Raw genomic sequence first — 22,701 nt, forward strand, 5'->3', positions numbered from 1 at the left:
AATGCAAGAAATACAGAGGCTTAAAAATGAACTCTATGTTCATTTTTATTTTCCTAATATTCTTCTCAGTTTCCTGGAAGCAAAAGATGAGGTTTTTTTAAAAAATAAATTTTAATTAAATAAAATGGTGATATATGATATAATATGTAATACAGATTGTCATAAATTTCTCATATCAGAATTCTTCATTGTGAGTCCTATGCTATAATAACAATAGTAAAGTTCTGTTTTGGTGAGAATTGGTACTCTGTGGACACCAAGCTTCACAGGTGATTGAAAAAGGATTGAAAAAAAAAGGTGATTGGCAAAAGAAAATTAGAATGGTTCCTTTCCTCAGCCCCCAACTCACAGCATAAATTACTTCTCAGGAAAACATGACACTGTTTTATGAAAACAAGAAATGAAAGAAAAATAAACTAGAAAAGGGGAAATGGAGCATAGAGTTGGAAATAGAGGAGAAAGGATATAGCCCTTTGGTTCTAGAAAATAATTCTTAACTTTTATTAAAGTTAAATAAAAATTCACCATATATCATTTTCTTTACCAAAGGCAGAAGTCCAAGTCAGGGTTAAATTACACGAATGTTGGGAAGGTAGAATTAAAGCAGTAGATTGAAATCAATTGGTCCCTACCAGCCTGCATCCCCCTTTAAGGGAAACCACACAGCCACAGCCCCTGTTCTATGTGAAGGATTCCTCCTCCAGCCACCGACTGGATCAAGAACAGGCACCTTACCCAGGTGTAGACCATCCATGGCTTTCCCACAAGCTCCAACCAACCCAGCAATAAGAAGAACAAATGAGGCAAAACAAAGTCTCAATATCTGGAGTCTGAAATGGAAACCTTGGAGAAATGGCACCAGTGAGCAGTGAGAATTAAGATGGAAAGGTCCTCAGGAACTGAAGAACATGAATCCCATTGATGGCCACTATATCTTAAAGTCCCAGCAGGAAACAGAAGATACAGATAGTTCAAAGAAAGAGACTTTAACCAAGACTGTTTGCAGGAATGTAAACAGGGTTAAGAGAACATGCAAATGATGGTAAAGCCATCCAGAAAGTAGCAGCAGCAGGAAGCCATTACTACCTGGGCATGAAGGAGCAGGGGGCAGAAATAGTGGTAGTGGAGCTCAGTGAGACCGAGTAATGTGCAAGAGCGCCCCTCAGCAGGAGCTGTAGCCTCGGAGGGATACAGAGACTGCCAGAGAGGCAAAGTGGTGGAGAGAAGCAGAGTGCAGGAGAGAAGCAGAGTGCAGGCAGTATCCTTATCGCTCACTTTCCCCTTGCTCTAGTGGCCCACTCATTAGTCACACCCAGTCGGAATCCAGAGACCATGGGAATTCTGGTATGGTTCAGTCCTGCCCGTCTCCACCACAAGAAAAGAACAGGGGACAGCAAGCAAAGTATGTTACAAACAGAGACCAACCAGAAAGCCACGTACCAGCCCAAGTTATGAAGGATCTGAAGAAAGCTGGTAGACAAAGGAAAACTGTCCAGAAAAAAGTAGGAGACCTGAGAGAAAGGCAGCTGGGGAGAGCAGCTGGTCCCTAGCCCTGCCTCAATTCTGATGCCATTCTGTCCTAGTTTTGTCTACTGACGGCATTGCCCCACCCTAACCCCCAGAGCTTGAGGCCCCTTTAATAGGCCTTGCTTCCTTGTCACGAAAAAAGCCCAAATAAGCCAGATTATCAAAAAAGAATAAGCACTTCTCCATCTCACTGGTTCCCACTTAAAGAGACTACTCCTGGCAGGGCATGGTGGCAATCTCTTCCTCCCGGGTTCAAGCGATTCTCATGCCTCAGCCTCCTCAGTAGCTGGGATTGTAGGTGTGGGCCACCACACCTGGCTGATTTTTGTATTTTTAGTAGAGATTTCACCATGTTAGTCAGGCTGGTTTCGAACTCCTGACCTCGTGATCCGCCTGCCTCAGCCTCCCAAAGCGCTGGGATTACAGATGGGAGCCACTGAGCCCGGCCTTAAATTTAATCTTCATTAACATTTTCACTATCAGTTTCTTAAGTGCAGAGACAATCAACAATAAGTGTAAACCTGCTTTGTAGCATTTGATAATTTCCCTGGTGTAAATACTGCAATAGTGGCTGATTTCAAGCAATCAACATGCCATACTGAAGGCAGAGTTGGGAAAATGTGCAGTAACACACCACTAAATAATATTTCCGTATACAGATACGACATAAATAACCTTAAGAGCACAGATAATGATAAAACATAATAAAATAATTAGAAAATGAAGAGTTTTGAGATTTGTAACCTTTGTTTTTTGGTTTTGTTTTGTTTGTTTGTTTATTTATTGAGGCGGAATCTCGGTCTGTCACCCAGGCTGGAGTGCAGTGGTGCGATCTCGCTCACTGCAAGCTCCGCCTCCCGGGTTCACGCCATTCTCCTGCCTCAGCCTCCGGAGTAGCTGGGACTACAGGCGCCCGCCACCACGCCCGAATAATTTTTTGTATTTTTAGTAGAGATGGGGTTTCACTGTGTTAGTCAGGATGGTCTCGATCTCCTGACCTCGTGATACACCCTCCTCGGCCTCCCAAAAAGTGCTGGGATTACAGGCGTGAGCCACCGCGCCCGGCCGTAACCTTTGTTTTTAATATAATCTTATTGTAAGTTCATGTGGTAAGATTTTTAATAATAGCAGTGTTTAATTTTTCTGCTAATTATATTTCTGAAATGTTAGCAACCAGGTATCATCAGTTGGCCCTAGCACACCACCGACTGCCAAGTTTTACTAATGAGGAAACTGAGGCTCAGAGAGGCTGTAACCAACTTGCTGTAGTCACACAGGACAGTACTACTTAGGTTGCTCTAATTCCAAACCTTCTCCCTTCCACTTGCCTCTTTTTAAAACATAACTGATCTACCTACATGTCAGCATCCAAACGTCTTGGTGTGAATGGATTTATAGTTTGTTGAATAAAGTCATTGCTTTCCGGTAGGTGGGATGGGAAATCTGACCAGGCGAAAGAACAGGATGAAGGGAAAAAGAACATCTACTTAACAGTTCAGGATACGGCAGGATATTTTCTCTCCTGGGATTTGGGCAAGCCAAGATTTAACAACCAGCAATTACCCAGCAACTGACAGAACTGATAGAACATTCATTGTTTTTTAAAAACTTTTGCCATTCAGTATTCCTTTTCACACATTTTCACTGTGTGAAATGAAAACGTTACGACTTATCTCAGCAGCCACAGCAAAGAGCAAGTATTAAAAATCAAGTGAGTTTCCAGGAGAAGAAAACAAAGTTAACCCTCAATACAAATACAACTCGGCCAAAGGTGTGGCCCACCCCTCTCCGCTCCATTATTTTCAAATAAGCCATTTCTGCCCTCATGGACTGCGAGCTAGTGGCTCCAGGCTGTGACACCACTACATCCCAGCTTCAAATCTCCCCTTGTAGGCAGTTTGGGGGTAAATAATAAAATTAGCATCCTAACACTACAAGTTGTGAGACTGCTCAGGAACAATCTTAATTTGCTTACTGGAACTCCTGTAGAAGATGCTTTGAACCGCTTTAGATACAATAGGTTCAGGTAAAACGGCGCTGCCTTGCCAACCACAGCCCCGCAGACCGGGTCTGCAAATCCCTCAGCTGGCCGAAGGGGCCGGATCCGCACATGCGCAGTCAGTCCCGTCGGCTGTGCGCTCAGCCGTGCGCTCAGCCCCGCCCCCAGAGGCGCCGCGCTCCATGACAGCCAGCGGGCGTATACACGCTGACGCTCAGGCTGCGGACGCGCAGACGCAGTCGGGGCGCCTTCGGGGCACCGCCGCGCTTTCCCGTAGCGTGTCTTGAGTCTTTTTTTTTTGCGAAGTGCCGCTAGGCCAGGCAGGTGCTAAAAGCCCGGAATCGTGCACCCCGGCCAGGTCTCAGCAGCATGGAGGCGCAGGGTGTCGCGGAGGGCGCGGGGCCGGGCGCCGCCAGCGGCGTGCCCCACCCCGCGGCCCTAGCCCCGGCTGCGGCTCCCGCCCTGGCGGCGACCGCGGCCTCGCAGTTCACCCTGCTGGTGATGCAACCCTGTGCTGGGCAGGACGAGGCCGCGGTCCCCGGGGGCAGCGTTGGGGCGGGCAAGCCCGTTAGGTACCTGTGCGAAGGGGCCGGGGATGGCGAAGAGGAGGCTGGGGAGGACGAAGCGGACCTGCTAGACACTTCGGACCCTCCAGGGGGAGGCGAGAGCGCGGCTAGTTTGGAGGATCTGGAGGACGAGGAGACCCACTCGGGGGGCGAGGGCAGCAGCGGGGGCGCCCGCAGGCGGGGCAGCGGCGGGGGCAGCATGAGCAAGACCTGCACCTACGAAGGCTGCAGCGAGACCACGAGCCAGGTGGCCAAGCAGCGCAAGCCGTGGATGTGCAAGAAACACCGCAACAAGATGTACAAGGACAAGTATAAAAAGAAGAAGAACGACCAGGCCCTGAACTGCGGTGGGACTGCCTCGACTGGCAGCGCGGGAAACGTCAAACTCGAGGTATCAGACTTAGCTGAGGCCTAGGGGTGGGCGGTGGAAGAAGAAACCCAATCTTAAGGCAAACCGCATCTCCAGGGCCGGCCCATCCGCTTCCAAATGGGCCGGGTTGCAGTGACTGGGTTAGTGGTTGAGAATTAGAATGTTTACCCTAAATTAAAGTTTATACCAGCGTGTGCAAAGCAGTAACAGTTCTGTTGCACCCATATGATAGGTGCCGAAATTTCAGTAAAAATAATGTGACATCGGCAGAGCTGTCATAGATCTGGGATATGGCTGGAAGGACACAGAGTAAATGTTCGGTCTGGTTCATCGCTAAAGGAGACTTAGGAACCTAGATGAAGTTGGTACTTCTGAGAAAGTCATCTCTTTCGGTTTTCACTACTCTATTCTCAGTATCCAGTTCTCAGTACCTCTATTCGTAATACTCCTTGATTTAGTACTTTGTTTTTAGTGTCCTGTTCTGTTAACCCTCTTCCTAGTACTCTATTTTTAGTACTACTATACTCAGTTGCCTGTCTGTAGTACCCCTGTACTTAGTACACTTTTCTTACAACTCTGTTCCCAGTACCCCTATGTTTAGTCCCTTGTTCTCATGTTCTCACTACCCCAATACTTAATATACCTTGTTCTCAGTATCCTTGTTCTTAGTACCCTGTTTTCACTATCCCTTTTCTTAGTACCCCTGAGGTGGGGAAAAAAAGGATGATAATGGGGTATAAGTCTCAAAAAACTTTTGGATTGTTTGATTTGAACTGAGTCAAAGGTAAAACCAGTGTTCTGGAGTTGGACTTCTGGGTGCAAATCCCTGTTCCATCATTTGCTGGCTGTGTGGCTTGAATAGGTTATGAAACACTGTAAAATGAACATTAAAATAGTATGTCATTCACAGTGTTGCTGTGAATATGTGAGCCATTCCATACTGAGTGTTCACACAGTGTCCAGCAACTGGTTCAAGTTTGCAAACCTTTGCTGTTATTATTGTCATTGTTAGTGGTATACTTTGAGGCTGTCACAGATAAGCAGATATTTCTTCTTGTGAGAGCTATGTAATCCCTCAGTGTAGAGAAAAATGTAATTTTGTTACAAGTGATCCAAGCCAAGTATGGTGGCAAGTGCCTGTATACCCAGCTGTATTCGGGAGGGTGAGGTGGGAGGATTGCTTGAGACCAGGGGTTCAAGGCTGCGGTGAGCCTTGTTTGCATCACTGCACTCCAGCCTGGATGACATAGCGAGACCCTATCTCCTTAAAACAAAAAAAAAAAAGTGGTCAAAAAATTTTTTTCTTAACTGCAAGCTGTCTTAGGGTCTTAGGATGTATTCTAAGTCTTCAAATTTCTTAATTTCAGGCTGAACTTGAAGTGCTCCATTACTAAAATATTAGACCTTGTAATTGTTTACAAATGTAATGTTCTAGGCCAGGCACAGTGGCTGATACCTGTAAGCCCAGAACTTGGGGAGGCCTAGGAGGGAGGATTGCTTGAGCCCAGGAGTTCGAGACCAGCCTGGGTAACATAGGGAGACCCCTATCTCAACAAAAAATTTTAAAATTAGCTGGGTATGTTGGCACATGCCTGTGGTCCTAGCTATTCAGGAGGCTGAGGTGGAAAGATCATTGAGCCCAGGAGATTGAAGCTGCAGTGAGCCATGATTGTGCCGCTTCACTCCAGCCTGGGTGACAGAGCAAGACTTTGTCTCAAAAACAAAAAGTATAATATTCTAAATATTTCCAAAATCTACAGTTGCCAGTGTGTCATACTTAATTCACACTGGTTAGGACTGAGTGACTTCTCTTTCCCTTAAGTTTTAATCTTTTGGAGTAAGAGGACTCCTTTGAGTATCTGGTGACTTAATGAAGACTCTTCCTAGAAAAATCCACTATGTAATTTTAATTTTGCCTACTAATTAATGGGCTCAGGACTTCTGTAATCTTAGTTTAAAAACCCCCTCAATCCATATTCTTGTTATATGTTTTACCAAATCTCTGATTATGGGGAATTAGAGAAATAAACACCTGGAAAAGAATGAAAGTTAGTAAAAGTGATCAAGTTTCTTCTTCAGTATGTTCCACAGGTGCTCATTCGCTTCAGAATTCTTTGGAGAGGGAGAAAAATAATACTTTTTTTCTTTCTTTTTTTTTGAGACAGAGTCTCACTCTGTTGTTGCTCAGGCTGGAGTACAGTGGTGCGATCTCGGCCAACTAGAACCTCCACCTCCTGGGTTCAAGCAGTTCTTGTGCCTCAGCCTCCTAAGTAGCTGGGATTATAGGCATGCACCACCACCCCCAGCTAATTTTTGTATTTTTAGTAGAGACCGGGTTTCGCCATGTCGGCCAGTCTGGTCTCGAACTCCCGATCCTCCCACCTCAGCCTCCCAAAGTGCTGGGATTACAGGTGTGACCCACCACACCCAGCTTAATAATACTTATTTTCAAGAAAGAAGTAGTTAACCTATGGCTGCTTACTTTTTTTTTTTTTTTAAACTACCTAGCATTTACATCTACAGTAAGGAAAATGTGTAAAAGGCAAATTCATACTGAGAGTCTCTCTCTGCACCTCCCACAAAAAGAACCTCATAATTGACTATTTTGTTATTTATTTACTTATCTAATTTTTAGAGATGGGTCTCACACTGTTGCCCAGGCTGGCCTCAAATTCCTGGGCTCAAGTGACCCTCCCGCCTCAGCCTTCCGAGTAGCTGGGATTACTTCACCATTGCACCCAGCTTCACTATTTTGAAATAATTTGCATGACTTTTTAGGGAAGGGAATTAATTGCTATAAGCAACAAATAATAGCTTACTATCCAATTTGTCTTATATTGTGGGATACTTTATCAGTTCTGAGGAGGTAACAAGATCTGTAAGTCTTTATCTTTGTTAAACTGAGTGAGTGTAAAGAAAATAACAGTGCCAGTCAGGATATAATAAGAGACAACTATATAGTCCGGTTTTAGTAGTTCAGAGGAGGATAGATCATTGTAGGCTGAGATACTCCAGAAAGGCTTTGCAGAGGAAATGTGACTCAGGATAAACCAGAAAGGATGGGTAATAGTTTACGCTTAATGAGCTGAGTTTCTTATGTGTCAAGCACTGTGTTAAGCTATAAATGGAGTCTCACAACCCTTCGGCAATGGGATAGGTACTATGTTTTACATACATGGAAACTGAGGCACAGAGAGGCTAAAGGATTTGGCCTAGGTCATACAGCCAGCAAGTAGTGTACTCAAGCACAAGCAGTCTTATTCTAGAGGCTTCACTTTCACCCCCTTACTGTACTGCTTCCCTAGAATTCTGGTAGATAAAAGGAAAGAGAAGCACATTTTAGTAAAGAGAGAGAAGTAGGAATACAGAAAACACTTTTGTGAAGATAGCAAGTGGACTATTCTAGCTAAAATGTAATAGTTGAGTGGAAAATTCATGAGAGAAACATTTGGAAAGATAGGCTGAAGCCAGTTTTTTCTAGTATTGAATGCCAGCCTATGGGATTTGGGTTTGGAGTCTTTAAATGAAGTGATAATTAGGAAGGAGCAGAGGATCCTACCCTGATGGAGTGGGTTCAAGTTGAGAGCCTATAGATTTTGAGACTATTTCGAAGATCATTATAGTAGGACTGACAGGTGATGACGGTATCTTCTGCTATGCTATGAGCAGCAAGATTAGAAATTAAGGTCTCTATTCCAATGAAGGATTTATTAAGGTAAAAAAATTAAAGAAATTAAGGTATCTAAAATTATTTCTTACACAAGCCGAGGTTAAGTGAGGAACAAGTGTGTATAATGTCTACTCCACCAATCTAAGAACTGTGCTATATGAGAGACACATAAAGGGACTAGGGATAAATGAATTGACTTCTGTTGGTGGGATTGTTGTTATTAAATATCTGAAAAGCTATCATTTAAGAGAAGGAGTAGACTTACATGGCATAGTTCTGAGGTGACTGGGATTCTTAGGCATAAATCACAAGGAGTATGTATTTCAGCTCAGCTTAAGTAAAGCTACCTAACATTCTACCGAAATATCAGAGCTATTCAAAACCAAATGAAGTATGGCAAAAGTTGGTAAACTCTGTAGGACAAAGAGCATTGAAAGTTTTTGAAAAAGAATTCCAACATCTGTACAAGTTTGGACTAGATGAGTAAAGGTTATTTTCACTACAAGCTTCTCTATCTAATTCAGTATCTAATATTTTGTGATACTAACCTTTTGAATTTGCATAGTGAGGTTGTGAGGGCGGAGGGTACTGTACTGTCAAGTCAATTTCAGCATTCCATTATCTTGCACATAAAAATTAAAGAATCTCATAAATAAAATCAACTCGGGGGTCGGTGGGGGAGGAAGAAGTTATTTTTGTTTCCTCTGGGTATTAGAATTTTCTTTTTACAGTTGTTACGTGTTGAGGCCTAAAATATTTAGGGATGAAATGTTTTTGTAATATAAAGTTGGTAAACTTCTCATAATGAAAGAGATTAAGAGGATATTCTCATAGATAACTCAGAGGCCGGTAGAAAGAAGGCCAAGAGAAAAAAACAGCATAGATAATATTCTAAGTAAAGAACAAAGAGGTTAAATTCATGTAAAGTATGGCTTTCTGGTAAAACATTTATAGTTTTATATTTACTTAGTAAGAATTTTGGATGTGATATTGTAGTATAGTTTTGTAAGAGTCAGAATATTTCAGTCAGCTAAACAATATTTTGTTATGCCAGCAAAATTGCAAATATTTAAGATGCAGTCAGGTAACTGGGAGTACCTGACTGGTAATAAGTGCGGCTGATTTTGTTTTTGGGCAGTTAAATCTCAGGGTAATGGTATCGTTTTAGGACTTGCCTGTTTTGTTCATACAGGTGGCAGGAGACTATACTAGTGCTTTTTCAAGCAAGTTTATCTAAATTTTGGAAGATTTGGTTATCAATTGCTTCTTTAAACAGTATTTTACTACTCCCCCATTTGTTTTGGTTGTTAACTGGGTAAAAGCTATCAGATATCTTATTAAGCAGTGCATAATTTGCCTCTGAGTTCATATATTTCATCCAAAGGCAAGCAGATTATGTTTTGGCCTGGATAGCATTATAAAAAGAGAATGGTCAATTCCACTTGGCATTTTTTGTAATGTTGAAAATAGCTCACAAGTAACTCTGCCTCAATCTTAGTGGCCCACCTCTCACACTGTTACTCTATCACACTGTATCACACACTATTAATTTTGAGACCTGTCAAGAGACTAAAGAACCCAGGTTGAAAATCAGGTGGGAGAGAGAGCGAGAAGGAATGTTACATCAAATTAACTGCTGGTATCTTGCCTATAATGAAGAACTTTCCAGTGTTACAGAGACTGGGCAAGAAGAAGGAAGAAATGCAAAGACCTGTTCATTACCTCTTTGAAATACCTGTAATCATGACTTACTACATTAACTGTTTATCTATTTGCATTTTTATCATTTATCCCAGGAAAGTGCAGATAACATACTCTCCATTGTTAAACAAAGAACAGGATCTTTTGGGGATCGTCCTGCAAGACCTACTCTTTTAGAACAAGTGTTAAATCAAAAAAGACTGGTAAATATCTGTTTGTAAATCAGTTATAAATGTGTTAACAAACTTTTTTGTTATAAATGGAATTATTGAGATTTTTGAGATTTTAACTCATGACATCACACTATACATCAAAATGAATTCCTAATAAGGAGTCAAAGTTTTAAAAAAAGAATCAAAACTTTACCTCAAAAATCTGTAACGAGATTTTTTTTAGCTTATATAGACAAAATCACAGGGAGAAGATTATAAACTTGACTACATAAAAATGAATGCTATAGTCAAAACTAGTGGCAAAATGCACAATAATCTAGAGCAAAAATATGTACAACAAGTATAAAAGACTGTGGTTATTGTGGCTGATATTTTATCACATAAAATATTCCTGGTTGGGCATGGTGGTTCATGCCTGTAATCCTAGCACTTTGGGAGGCCAGGTGGGAGGATCACTTGAGGCTGGGAATTTGAGACCATTCTGGGCAACATAGCGAGACCCCATCTACAAAAAAATTTAAAAAGTAGCTGAGTGTGATGGTATGTAGCTGTAGTCAAGAGGCTGAAACAGGAGGATTGCTTGAGCCCAGGAGTTTGAGGCTGCAATGAGCTGTGATCATACCACTGTACTCCAGCCTAGGCAACAGAGCACCCTATAAATCACTAAACATGATCAGTTTCCTTATATATATATATAAAATATGTTTCCCTCTTTGACAGCTTCAGTCTTAACTGCAAAGAAAGGTTATTACAACAATTCCTATAATTTGATGAGGAAAACCTTTGACTTCAATACATTGCAAAAGATACAAACAGAAAAAAAAAGGCGGAATACCATTAAATGATATGGAAAGGTATTCAACATCATTAAAAATAAACAAAAAGTGAAAATTGTTTAAACGATTACCACAATGATGCAATGATGTTGAGACTTTCATGAAATGGGCATCCTCCTGCAGTTAATGGCATTATATATTGGTATAGCACTTTCAGAAAGCAGTGGGCATTATGTACCAGGAGTCATCCCTTTTGACTCAGACATCACATTTAATATGAAGGCATTTACAGGACGTAAATCCTAAATATGGATGGAGTTAAACATAAAGATATTGCCAGGAATATATTTATCATAAATAGTAAAAAGGTAATTGAAACAACCTAAATGTCCAACGGTGTCATAACAGCTAAGATGATTTTTAAACAAAACTATTTAATAAATAGAAAACGTACTAAGATATAATACATATAATGTTGAAATCAGGATTTAATGATAGTATGTTCACTTTATTCAGTTTATCTTTTTGCAACTTATTGGGGCCAAAGATTTTTTCTTTATAAATTTATGTATTTTATTATAAAAATATATTACGGGAGACTGGCAGGATGATTGCTTGAGCCTAGGAGTTCAAGACCAAGTGAGCTATGCTCCCGCCACTGCACTCTAGCGTGGGGAACACAGACCCTGTCTCTAATAATCATATGTTAATCATAGTCTGTTATATTTGTTATATTATTACAACTATATTTTAAAACTATATTTTAAAATGAGTGTACAAAAAGGTATTGGATGTTTTGGAGCAGTTCTATTCGTTTTTTTCCTGAAATTTTGGTATATACCTATATACACACACATATATAAATGCACACCTATACACACAATTTTAAATTTCTTTATGAAGACTTAGTTGGCTAATGAGAAACTTGACTTCTAGCACTAGTTTATATGTATGTACAAACTGGCATTTAGCTGCTATTTTCACATGTGGCTCCCTTTCATCTCCATTTTTTTTCTTGCTATAATCCTAGGTCAGTGCTCTTTGTTCTTACGTATTTCAAGAGATATATTTGCTGGCATATTATAGAAGGCGTTTCCTTTGTGCACAAAGTCACCAATAACAGACTTCACCTGTTATTTTTAGGTTTTAGTATTTTGATGTGTGACATCACATTATTTTCAGTTTGCAGCTTAGTTGCAGTGCATCAGATGTAAAAGTGATTTTGATTCAGGCATATTTTTGTGAAATATTGTCATGTGTAGGGACACATCAGAGTAATTTCATAGCATGAAAACAGTCTAATCACATAGATTAATGCTATTAATAATTTTTTTCTTTTCTTTCTAAGTCGTTACTAAGAAGTCCAGAAGTAGTGCAATTTTTACAGAAACAGCAACAACTATTAAATCAGCAAGTTTTGGAGCAAAGACAGCAGCAGTTTCCAGGAGCATCAATGTGAGGGAACTTATCAAGAACATCTACATGGTTTTTATCTTACTGTAATAGATGAGCATATTTTTTTTACCAAATATAAATGGGGTAATAATATATGCCTGTAGAACATAAACATTTTCCTGTAAATGTATGTTTGCATTTGGGGATAAATAAGTATTGCACTTTGTGCATCTAATCTTTCAGATTACTATGAGTTTGAAGAAGTCAGCTTATCTTTCCAAAATAACATTTAATTATAATGTTTTTTAAAAATATATTCCTCTTCAGTCATTGTTACTGAAGGTAATGAAGCAGTTACTTTCTGTGGAAGTCATAAAGTTAATAGATATTAATCTTGACTCATCTAGCTCAGTGGTTCTCATCAAGGGTCCATTTGATTGTCATAGTGACCTTGAAAACCATTGGTTTTTAGTGAGTGGTCAGGAATGCTAAATGTTCTGCAGTATCAGGGGTAGTCCCACATACTAAGGATTGTCTCACCCACAGTGCCAAAAACACTCCTAAGAAATGTTGATGGCTATTTTGTGGTGCTAACATGTAGTTGGGGCACCTATAATTGGGTTCTCTTAATAACCTTTCTTTGCAGTTAAGACTGAAGCTGTCAGAGAGGTAAGCATATTTTATATAGATGTAAGGAAAGTGATTATTGTTTAATATCTGTGAATTTAGGATGTGCATCTCTTTTCAGAGGTGTGCTAGTAAAACCTGAGGGATTAACTAAGCACACTGGGATGTGTCTTTTACAGTTGGCTTCTGTCTTTCATGTTACCTGTTAGTGTTGATCTCTTAAAATAGATATTTCTTGTTTGTGGAATTTGTGAACAGTATAGATCTCAGCCCACCAATGGCAAGACAAAATTATTTTTCTTATACTTATTTTTATTAAACAAAATGGAAAAGATCCTTTTCAAAAAGGAGGTCCTGAAAATAAAACTAACAGTCCAGCATTTTGTCATTGTTTTTCACAATTTGAGCTATCTCAAAACTGCTATTCCTAAGTAATGTTCAAAAATGATGGGTAATCTGGATACTTTTTTCTTATACTTTCTCCTAGGAAAACTTTAAACTTTTAAAAAGGCAAACCTACCAATAGGAATAACAAATTAAATGTCAAGAGAATATATCCAATATTATGATATAAATGTATGTGTCTCAAGTTTAACTATACAAAAATTTGTTACTTGTTTTTTAAACTCTATATATAGTTAAACTTAATCATGGCTGTTCTGAGAAGTACTTATGGAAAGCAAGAATGTTTTTGTTCATTTTTTAATGTGTGTGTTTTTACTTGCATATCTGTTTGCTTTTAACAAAATTAATTCATTAAAGTCCCGTTGTTGACCTTTGAGTTGGCTGATTTCTTTATTCTGTTCTTTAGTTTATTCTTACTAGACGCAGAGGAATTCTAGTCTTGGTTTTAAAAGTCTCAAGTTGGAATCTTTCAAATGTTTACTGATTTATAATGTCCCATTTCTTTTTCTAGAATTAGAAAATATGATTAATATGAATATTGTCAAATAGTTCTGATTGCTTTTGTATAACTCATTGAAAATGGAAATTTTAGTATTTTAAAAAATCATTATTACACCCTCAGTTTCTAACTGTCTTTAGTTTCTAACTTCCTTAGCTAGAAAAATTAATGTTCTACTCATGACCACAGATACTGTTGAAGGTCCATAGATTAGGGCCTGTGTTCAGATAGCAGTTTATTTGAAAATGGACTGACTTCCTTCACTATAGAAAAAAAAAAATCTGATTTAAATACCTCTTTTACTGAGTTTGAAGGTAACAGTTGTTTTTAAAACATTTTAATGAAAATACTTGACATGTTTAATAATCAGGTGAGTTGATCTCACCTTTCAATCAAAAGATGAGCTATTTCCCTGATTACCCCGACATATAGTACTCCATCTTCCATTGGTTGTTTGGATTATTCTAAACCACTGGAGATGAACTTTCTAAAAAATCATCTACTGCAGCAAAATAAATCTTTCCTCTTCAGAGCTTTACCCTAGTAGCAGAAAAGGATGTAGCCTGTCTTAAGATGTATTCCATAAGCACAGACGCCGATTTTTATGAGCTATTTGTAGCTTGGGCTTTAGAGGACCCGAGAGTGTGTGCAGCATGAACACCCAAATGGAAAGCTGAGGAAGAAGCCAGAGGACAAGCTGTGACTAGCGGGAGTTTGTTTGTGTTCCTCCTATAATTACACCTCGAACGATTTACTTTTCTTAAACTGGAGACCACAGTCAGCACTAATCAGATTTTATACCGGTTGCCTTTGAAAATCTAGTAAGCAGCAGGATATGTTAATAGTAATATATTAATTAACATTACATATTAGCATTAAAATTGTTAGTGTTTATTATGGCAATATGGTTATATCATTAAACTATACATGCATACCTGCACTTCACCATCATGCTGATTAAAATCATCTGCAGAAACTTGTGGGGGCACAGTGAGGGTAATTGTGACAGCAGTCCTTTTCAGAAAATGAAGGAAACCAGCCAATACGGTGGCTCACACCTGTAATCCCAGCACTTTAGGGGGCCAAGGCAGGCAGATCACTTGAGCCCGGGAGTTTGAGACCAGCCTGGGTAACATGGTGAAACCCTGTCTCTACAAAAATACAAAAATTATCTGGGCATGGTGGTGCCCCCAGCTACTCAGAAGGCTGAGGTGGGAGGATTGCTTGAGTCCAGGAGGTTGAGGCTGCAGTGAGCCCTGATCCTGCCACTGCACTCCAGCCTGGGTGACACAGCAAGACTCTGTCTTCATAAACAAACAAACAAAAAAAAATGAGGGAAACTGAGTATTAGAGACATCAACATTTTTCTAAGAAAACCTAAAATTGTCTGCTAGTATGGAAACTCAAGTTTGCTTCATGGCAGGGTGTGCTGAGACTCTTAGTTTTGAGTTTCTCTTGTACTTGCAGAGCCGGCCTTTTCTTTTTAAACTGTCCATCATGACATGTACACCCTGCCTCTTGGGGTAATTAGGTGGACCCTTTTGGCCAGGGAAATGCTTGTCCAAGAAAAAACAAACATTGCTCTCTTATCTGGGTGCCCTTCTCTGGATAACATGCCCAAATGATGTTACTGTGTCTGTATTTCTTGTTCACCTCTTTAATGCCAACAACAAAGAATCAATTGCCTTTTGCAATTAGTCCCAGACATTTGCTACCTTTAATGAGTTATAAAGTCCAGCCTGTATCTCACTTTCCTCAACATGTCCTGCTTTGTTAGCAATTGAAAGTGACTCTAGCCCCTGCCCAGGCCAGGCATTGCCCTTTCAGAAAGGCAAGAACAACTTAGAACTGAGACATTCAGAGCAACTCTCAGGTACCCAGTTTGGAGAGGAAGGCTGAGTGCTGAGTGCTTTCTGAGCAGCAGCTCACCAGTCCCTGAGTGTCTCTCCGGCTATGTGCTGAAGGTCAGATGCTGGGGCCACTGTGGTGACTATGCCAAGCACAGCAGTGGCAGGAATGGCAGTGTCCTCAGAGGCCAGTGCTGCCTGACTGCCTACACTGTGCCCTTGCTGGGAAATGTAATAGCTCACCCCTAGTGTTAGTGATGCAAGATTTTTTGCTCCTTAGTTCAGCTAAATCTGGGTTCTTGTCTCACAGCCAGGAAAAATTAGGTGCGAGGGCACATTGAAGGGTGAGGAGGGCAGAATTTACTAAGCAAAAAGAAAGCTCTCACCAAAAAAGGTGGGGGGCGAGGTCCCACCAGTAGGCTCCCACCTCACAAATTGAATACCAGGTCACCACAAACAAGCTGAAGAGACCAGGCCCTTCCCCTGGATAAGGCATGAATTCCTGGTGACTCTGCCCCATTCCCTCAGTGCACATATGGGCCCTTAGTCTGAACCATTCCATATTGACTTATTTCCCATATTATGCACGTGTTAAGGGAAAGAATTTTTCACTGTGGGCGTGTTTAGGTAAGCCCCCTGAGCGCAATGACCTGGACAGGTCAGAGGTTCTCTGGTACCCTTCCCTATCTGTCTAGGCATTTGGCTATCTCCTACCTCTATCAATAGGAGGCAGGAATTGATGGGTTTACTTCTAGCAACCAAAATGGCAAGGCTTCTCACGTGTTCTTGGAAAATCAAGAACAGAAATCTCTTAAATAGCTGACATACAGGCATAGCAAGTTGAACAAGATATTGATCAGAACCAGAGTAGCAACCGTATCATAAACTGCAGGTACTGCCTGTATTTTGTGATAAGCTGCTTATCTGAGACCTCTTGATGAACAGCAGGCAAAGTTTTATCAACATGCCAAACACCTGAATGATAGGCACAACTACAGCTTTCCTACTGTTTCAGTGTGTTAGATAACTGAAAAGCCCCACAGCGCAGTGGCTCAAATAACAACTTATTTTTTTTTCTTTTTCCTCACAGTGTTGTGGGTTGGCTGAGCTGAGCTGAGAGTTTCTTCTGGTAGTCTTGCTTGGGGCATCTCATGAGGCCACAGTCAGATGGCAGCATGGCTGTGACTGGACAGTCAAGATGACCTCTCATCCTCCACAGCTGGAGGCTTCAAACCAAAGGCCCCAATGCCAGTCCAACCCATGCTCAGTTTTTGTCATTTTTACACTTTCAGTAATTAAATTGCTTTTCCATTTTGTAATAGTTGAAAAATAATTCAAAACAAAAATATTTTGTGATACGTGAAAATTATATGAAATTCACATTTCAGTGTCCACAAAGTTTTACTGGAACATAACCACAACCACGCTTATTCACTTATGTATAATTTACAGCTCCTTTTGCACTACAGTGGCAGTGCTGAGTGGTTGTGACAATCACAGAGACCACATGGCCCACAAAGCCAAAAATATTTACTATCTGGGCCTTTAGAAATTCTGCTGGCCCCTTCTCCAGAGCCTCTGTCCATCATAGTCATCTCTTTTTTTTTTTTTTGAGATGGAGTTTTGCTCTTGTCACCCAGGCTGGAAAAGAATGTTGCGATCTCGACTCACTGCAAACTCTGCCTCCTGAATTCAAGAAATTCTCCAACTCAGCCTCCTGAGTAGCAAGGATTAGAGGTATGTGCCACCACACCTGGCTAATTTTTTTTTTTTTTTTTTGAATTTTTAGAGAGACTGGGTTTCACCATGTTAGCCAGACTGGTATCAAACTCCTGACCTCAGGTGATCCACCTGCCTTGGCATCCCAAAGTGCTGGGATTACAGGCGTGAGCCACTGCACCTGGCCCACAGACATCTCTTCATTCAGTAGTCTAGCATGGGGGCTTGCTCCCAAGAGTAACGTTCCAAGAAGACATGCCCCAAAGTGCAAGTACTCATTCAAACCTCTGCTTGCATAATGCTTGCTTGTCGCGGGAAGTCAGGGACCCTGAACGGAGGGACCGGCTGAAGCCATAGCAGAAGAATATAAATCGTGATGATTTCATGGACATTTATTAGTTCCCCAAATTAATACTTTTATAATTTTTTATGCCTGTCTTTAATGTCTTAATCCCATCATCTTTGTAAGCTGAGGATGAATGTCGCCTCAGGACCCTGTGATGATTGCGTTAACTGCACAAATTGTTTGTAGAGCATGTGTATTTGAATATGAAATCTGGCACCTTAAGAACATGATAACAGCAATTTTCAGGGAATAAAGGAGATAACTTTAAAGTCTGACTGTGGGCTGGGTGGAAAAGAGCCATATTTCTCTTATTACCGAAAACGGGTAAGATAAATATCACTGAATTCTTTCCCCAGTAAGGAATATTAATAATTAACTGCCCTGGGAAAAGAATACATTCCCAGGGTGGGGCCACTAAAATGGCCGCCCTGGGAGTGTCTGCCTTATGCAGATGTAAATAGGGAAGAAACACGCCCTAGGGTCCTGCAGCACCCCCAGGCTTGCTAGGATTAGGAAATTCCAGCCTGGCAAATTCTAGTCAGACCAGTTCTCTGCTCTTGAACCTTGTTTATCAATGACAATGCATGCACAGCTGGACATGGACGTTCATTAGTGATTCTAGTTTCGCCCTGACCTCCTGCCTTGTGATCTTTTGTCGTCCTTGAAGCATGTGATCTCTGTGACCCACACCCTATTCATGCACTCCCTACCCTTTGAAAACTGCTGATAAAAACTTTTTGGTTTTACGGCTCAGGTAGCATCATGGAACCTGCCGACATGTGATATCTCCCCCGGCCACTCAGCTTTAAAATTTCTCTCTTTTGTACTCTTTCCCTTTATTTCTCAGACCAGCCGACACTTTGGGAAAATAGAAAAGGACTCACGTTGAATTACTGGGGGAGAATTTCCCTCGATACTTGCTAACATGCCATTGGCCAAATTAGGTCACATAGCTAACCCAAAGTCATGCGGGTGGCCATCAACACTGGGATGTGTGTGGCTCATTGGAGGTCATTGAAGTAAAACTTCCCATAGTTACACAGTAAGTCAGTCAAATTCTTGGTTTATTGGACAGCTGACAGCTGTAAGAAGGACCCTATGTTCATGGAAATGGATACAACCTAATAACATGAACAACAGATAATGGTTTTTAACCATTAACTTCCATTGATGATGGTTCTGATTAGAGCACAAGATAACTAGTGAAATGAGAGTTCCCTTATCCCCCTTGCAGGGCATGCGACAAGGGTATGGCTCACTCCTTTCGTCTCCCTGTTGCTCAAACCCATAGGAGGAGCATGCAGACAGGCAGGTGCAGAGGCCTTGGGGAGCGCTTTTGGGCTTCGGCCTAACGGCAGCATCTAGGGATGGCTGGCTGTGACTCCTGAATCCCAGGTGGCCGTGTGTTACAGTGTGCTCTTTCAGCTCTGCCGTCTGCAGATGGATTATGTTAATCAGCTCGATAGACCCTGTGCCTTATCATAAGGGCAGTGTCCAGTGTGACGGGTTTCTGTCCCCCACGTTCTTGCCCAGCATACCAGAAGAGTCGGATGACACGTGGACTTGAAGGATGAGTGCAAGGTTTTATTGAGTGGTGGAGGCTCTCAGCAAGATGGATGCAGAACCAGAAGTGGGGGACGGAATGAGAAGGTGCTCTTCCTCTGGAGTCCTGCCGTTCTTGTTTGACATTGAGATGCCTCTTCCCTTCTCTGCCGTGCCGCCCTGCCACTCCCACTCTTTGTCACTCTCTGCCCCTCTCTTTCTCTGCTCCTCTCAATGTTCAGCCACTTGTGTCTGTGCCTGCTAAGGTCTCAGGTTTATATGGCCATGGGATGGGGGCATGGCAGGCCAGAGTGGTCTTGGGAAATGCAACATTTGTGTGCAAAAACAAGAATCCTTGTTCTCACTGAGGTCCGTGGGCACAGGCCCAAGGGTGGAGCCCTCGCCTGGGACCCCTCTCTTCTCTACCCAGCACTTCCCTGCCTCCCTCCAGTATCAGCAGTAGAGTCTTGTGATAGGCTGGATAATGGCCCCCCAAGATACCCAGGTGCTAATTCCCAGGATTTGTTGATGTTGTCTTACGTGGCGAAAGGAACTTTGCAGGGGTGCTTAAGTTGAGCATTCTGAGATGGAGAGATCAACCTGAATTACCTGGATGGGCTCAGAATGTAATCACAGGTGTCCTTACAAGAGGAATGCTTGCTTACAGAAGAAGAAACAGGAGATGTGATGATGGAAGCAACAGGTTAGAGAGATTCAAGAAAAGCATAGCCAGCCAAGGGAATGCAGGCAGCCTCCAGAAGCTAAAAAAATAAAAAAAAAAAAAAAAAAAAAAAGCAAGAGAACGATTCCCCCTAGAGCTTCCAGAAGGAACTAGCCATGCCACCACCTTGTCATTATCCCAGTGAGACAGATTTCAAACTTCTGGACTCAAGAACTGTAAGGGTAAGAACTGTAAAATAAATTTATGCTGTTTTAAGCCACAAAATTTGTGGCACTTTTTTACAGCAGCAACAGGAAATTAATAAAAGTCTTCCAGTGCTAGGGGTTGAATCTCATCACATTTCTAAGGCAAGCACTGCTTAGTATCTTGCTTATTTAAAAGATAAACTTAGCTAGTATAAACAATAGTGACCAACTAGATTGTATGCTATAATACTTGTAACTAAATGTAAGAAAAATGATTGCATACTCTTTGTTTTCTTGTTTGTTTTGAGACAGAGTCTCACTCTGTTGCCCAGGCTAGAGTGCAGTGGCACAATCTTGGCTCACTGCAACCTCCACCTCTCTGGTTCAAGCTCTTCTTGTGCCTCAGCCTCCTGAGTAGCTGGGACTACAGGCACACACCACCACACCCAGCTAACTTTCGCGTTTTTAGTAGAGACAGGGTTTTGCCATTTTGGCCAGACTAGTCTCGAGCTCCTGACCTCAGCTGATCCACCCGCCTTGGCCTCGCAAAGTGCTGGGATTACAGGCATGAGCCACCGCACCCAGCCAACTGCATACCCTGGATCAAAAAACCATTTCCCTCAAGTTAGAATATGTGATATTTATTGTACATTGAGTGCCCTCTGCTGCTTACCCAAAGCTTTCTAAACCTTAACCAAACTCGTAAAGCTTATAAGCAGTGGGACAATTTGGAGCCTTAAACTCCCAAATTCTGAAATGTCTTCCGACACGATTTTCCACAGCAATCTGTAGCGTGTCTGGAGCAAGGATGGGGGCATCATGATTCAGGGGTCCCCAAGGAGGGTCTATCATAGACTGTTGCTTTTTAAAGTAGCAATGCTTTAAACTGTCATTGTAGATTTAAGAACCTGTGGTCCAAATGTCTCAGTTTAGTATGTAAAACCCTTTACCTCCAAGCTCCTGCCTATTTCTGCCTCACTCCTTTACTTCAAGCCATCATGATTTACATGGTATAATGCTAATGGATCATTGTTTCACAGAAGTTCTTTCCATCCTTTTTGTTCTTTTCCACTCCTTCAGCAAGATGAAGAGCTCTCTCTTGTCCTTCAGCACTGAGCTTTGTATTTCCTTTTTATGCCAAACCAGGAAAAACAAATAGTAGCTTTGCCAACTTTTGTTTGCAAACGCCTTTCATAGTAATCTATAATCTCACCAACTCCTTTAGAAAACAATCATCAATTTAACATTTTTTTCATCATGTATGAAAGAAATGATTTTAAGTTTAAAATACTTCATTGTATATCAACATGTTTTAAACATTGTACTATAATCATTTCAGTATACCTTTAAATATTTTATTAAGACAAATTTCACTTTCCACAGTCATGTAGTGATGGGCTATATTTAATTTGTTTTAAAATAACTGAGTCAAGAAAAGCAAGTGTGTCAACAATGAATTGTAAAATGGTATATTTAGCTTGAAGACTGAATGTATAAGGAAGTATATACTACTATGGCATCAAAAAAGACAAAACACTTTTACAGTATGATGTTTGGAATATTTGAAATTAAACATCAGTGGATCATTTTGATAATATTTATGTATTTATTTTTTGAGACAGAGTCTCGCTGTGTTGCCCAGGCTGGAGTGCAATGGCAAGATCTCGGCTCACTGCAACCTCTCAACCTCCCAGGTTCAAACGATTCTCCTGCCTCAGCCTCCTGAGTAGCTGGGATTACAGGTGCCCTCCACCATGCCCGGCTAATTTTTGTATTTTTAGCAGAGACAGGGTTTCACCATGTTGGCCAGGCTGGTCTCGAACTCCTGACCTCAGGTGATCTACTCACCTCAGCCTCCCAAAGTGCTGGGATTACAGGCGTGAACCACCGCTCCTGGCCTATTTTGATAATTTTTAGGCTTTTCCTTCCTAAATGATGAGACTAGAGAGAAGTTAGCCTGCCACTTGCAAGCGTTCTCTCCAAATAACACATTGCAGGTGTGAATTCTGTTTGGCTTAAAAACCAAACTGAATATACTTTTCCTTATATTTACTCCATTTAACATTGGCATTTAGATTAAGAGTCATTCTGAGGCCATACCTAACACTTTTATCAGATGCATGCAAATAATGGAACCATTAGTCATCATGCAGAGGTAAACTTTCAGAATTAGTGTCTTTTTGTTAACTTGGTCTTATAACATCGAAATTCTTTATGCTTGTCATACTCAAATTCACATTATGAAAACAAATTAAATGCTTAGAATAAAAGCAATTTTAACTGTTTAACTGCTAAAGCTACTTTTCCATGCTACTGCTCTGCAGCTGGATAACTATTTCCAAACTGAAACACAAGCGCGCTTTTCTGATCCCTATCTGCTGTGCATGGTCACATGATATGCAATTGGAGGCTTGCAATGCATTTTATTTTGAAAGGGAGAAGCTAAATACTTACTGATATTTTTAAAGGAAGAGTTAAAAACAACTACCATTTCTGCCTTTACAATGTGATCCCCAAAAGCCTTTCTAAGACAAACAGTAGCTGGAACACGCTGAAAATGAATAAATAGAATCCCTGTCCTTAAACACGTCCCAGCCTGGCAGAGAGAAGGGTAAGTAAACAGGGTGATGCAGGAACTGATACGGACCATCGATGGGCACAAAGTATTATGG

General features: G+C 41.1%; 1 protein-coding gene across 1 annotated transcript; it reads left to right on the top strand.

The window, feature by feature from the left end:
* The first annotated feature begins 3,725 nt into the window (after nucleotides 1–3,725).
* Nucleotides 3,726–13,585, top strand: RFXAP (regulatory factor X associated protein). Its single transcript, XM_003913769.4, has 3 exons — nucleotides 3,726–4,483; nucleotides 9,929–10,036; nucleotides 12,131–13,585. Exons 1-3 carry the CDS (start codon nucleotides 3,896–3,898, stop codon nucleotides 12,239–12,241), a joined length of 807 nt encoding a protein of 268 aa, XP_003913818.1. The 5' UTR covers nucleotides 3,726–3,895; the 3' UTR covers nucleotides 12,242–13,585.
* Nucleotides 13,586–22,701: the final 9,116 nt, after the last annotated feature.

Source organism: Papio anubis, chromosome 15 (assembly GCF_008728515.1).
Source record: "Papio anubis isolate 15944 chromosome 15, Panubis1.0, whole genome shotgun sequence".
Lineage (NCBI taxonomy): Eukaryota > Metazoa > Chordata > Mammalia > Primates > Cercopithecidae > Papio > Papio anubis.

Bases quoted from the DNA above. Each gene is read 5' to 3' on its own strand.
- RFXAP (XM_003913769.4), top strand. From the start codon at position 3,896: ATGGAGGCGCAGGGTGTCGCGGAGGGCGCGGGGCCGGGCGCCGCCAGC. The intron at 4,484-9,928 runs GTATCAGACTTA...CATTTATCCCAG, and splicing joins CGGGAAACGTCAAACTCGAG to GAAAGTGCAGATAACATACT. The intron at 10,037-12,130 runs GTAAATATCTGT...TTTCTTTCTAAG, and splicing joins TGTTAAATCAAAAAAGACTG to TCGTTACTAAGAAGTCCAGA.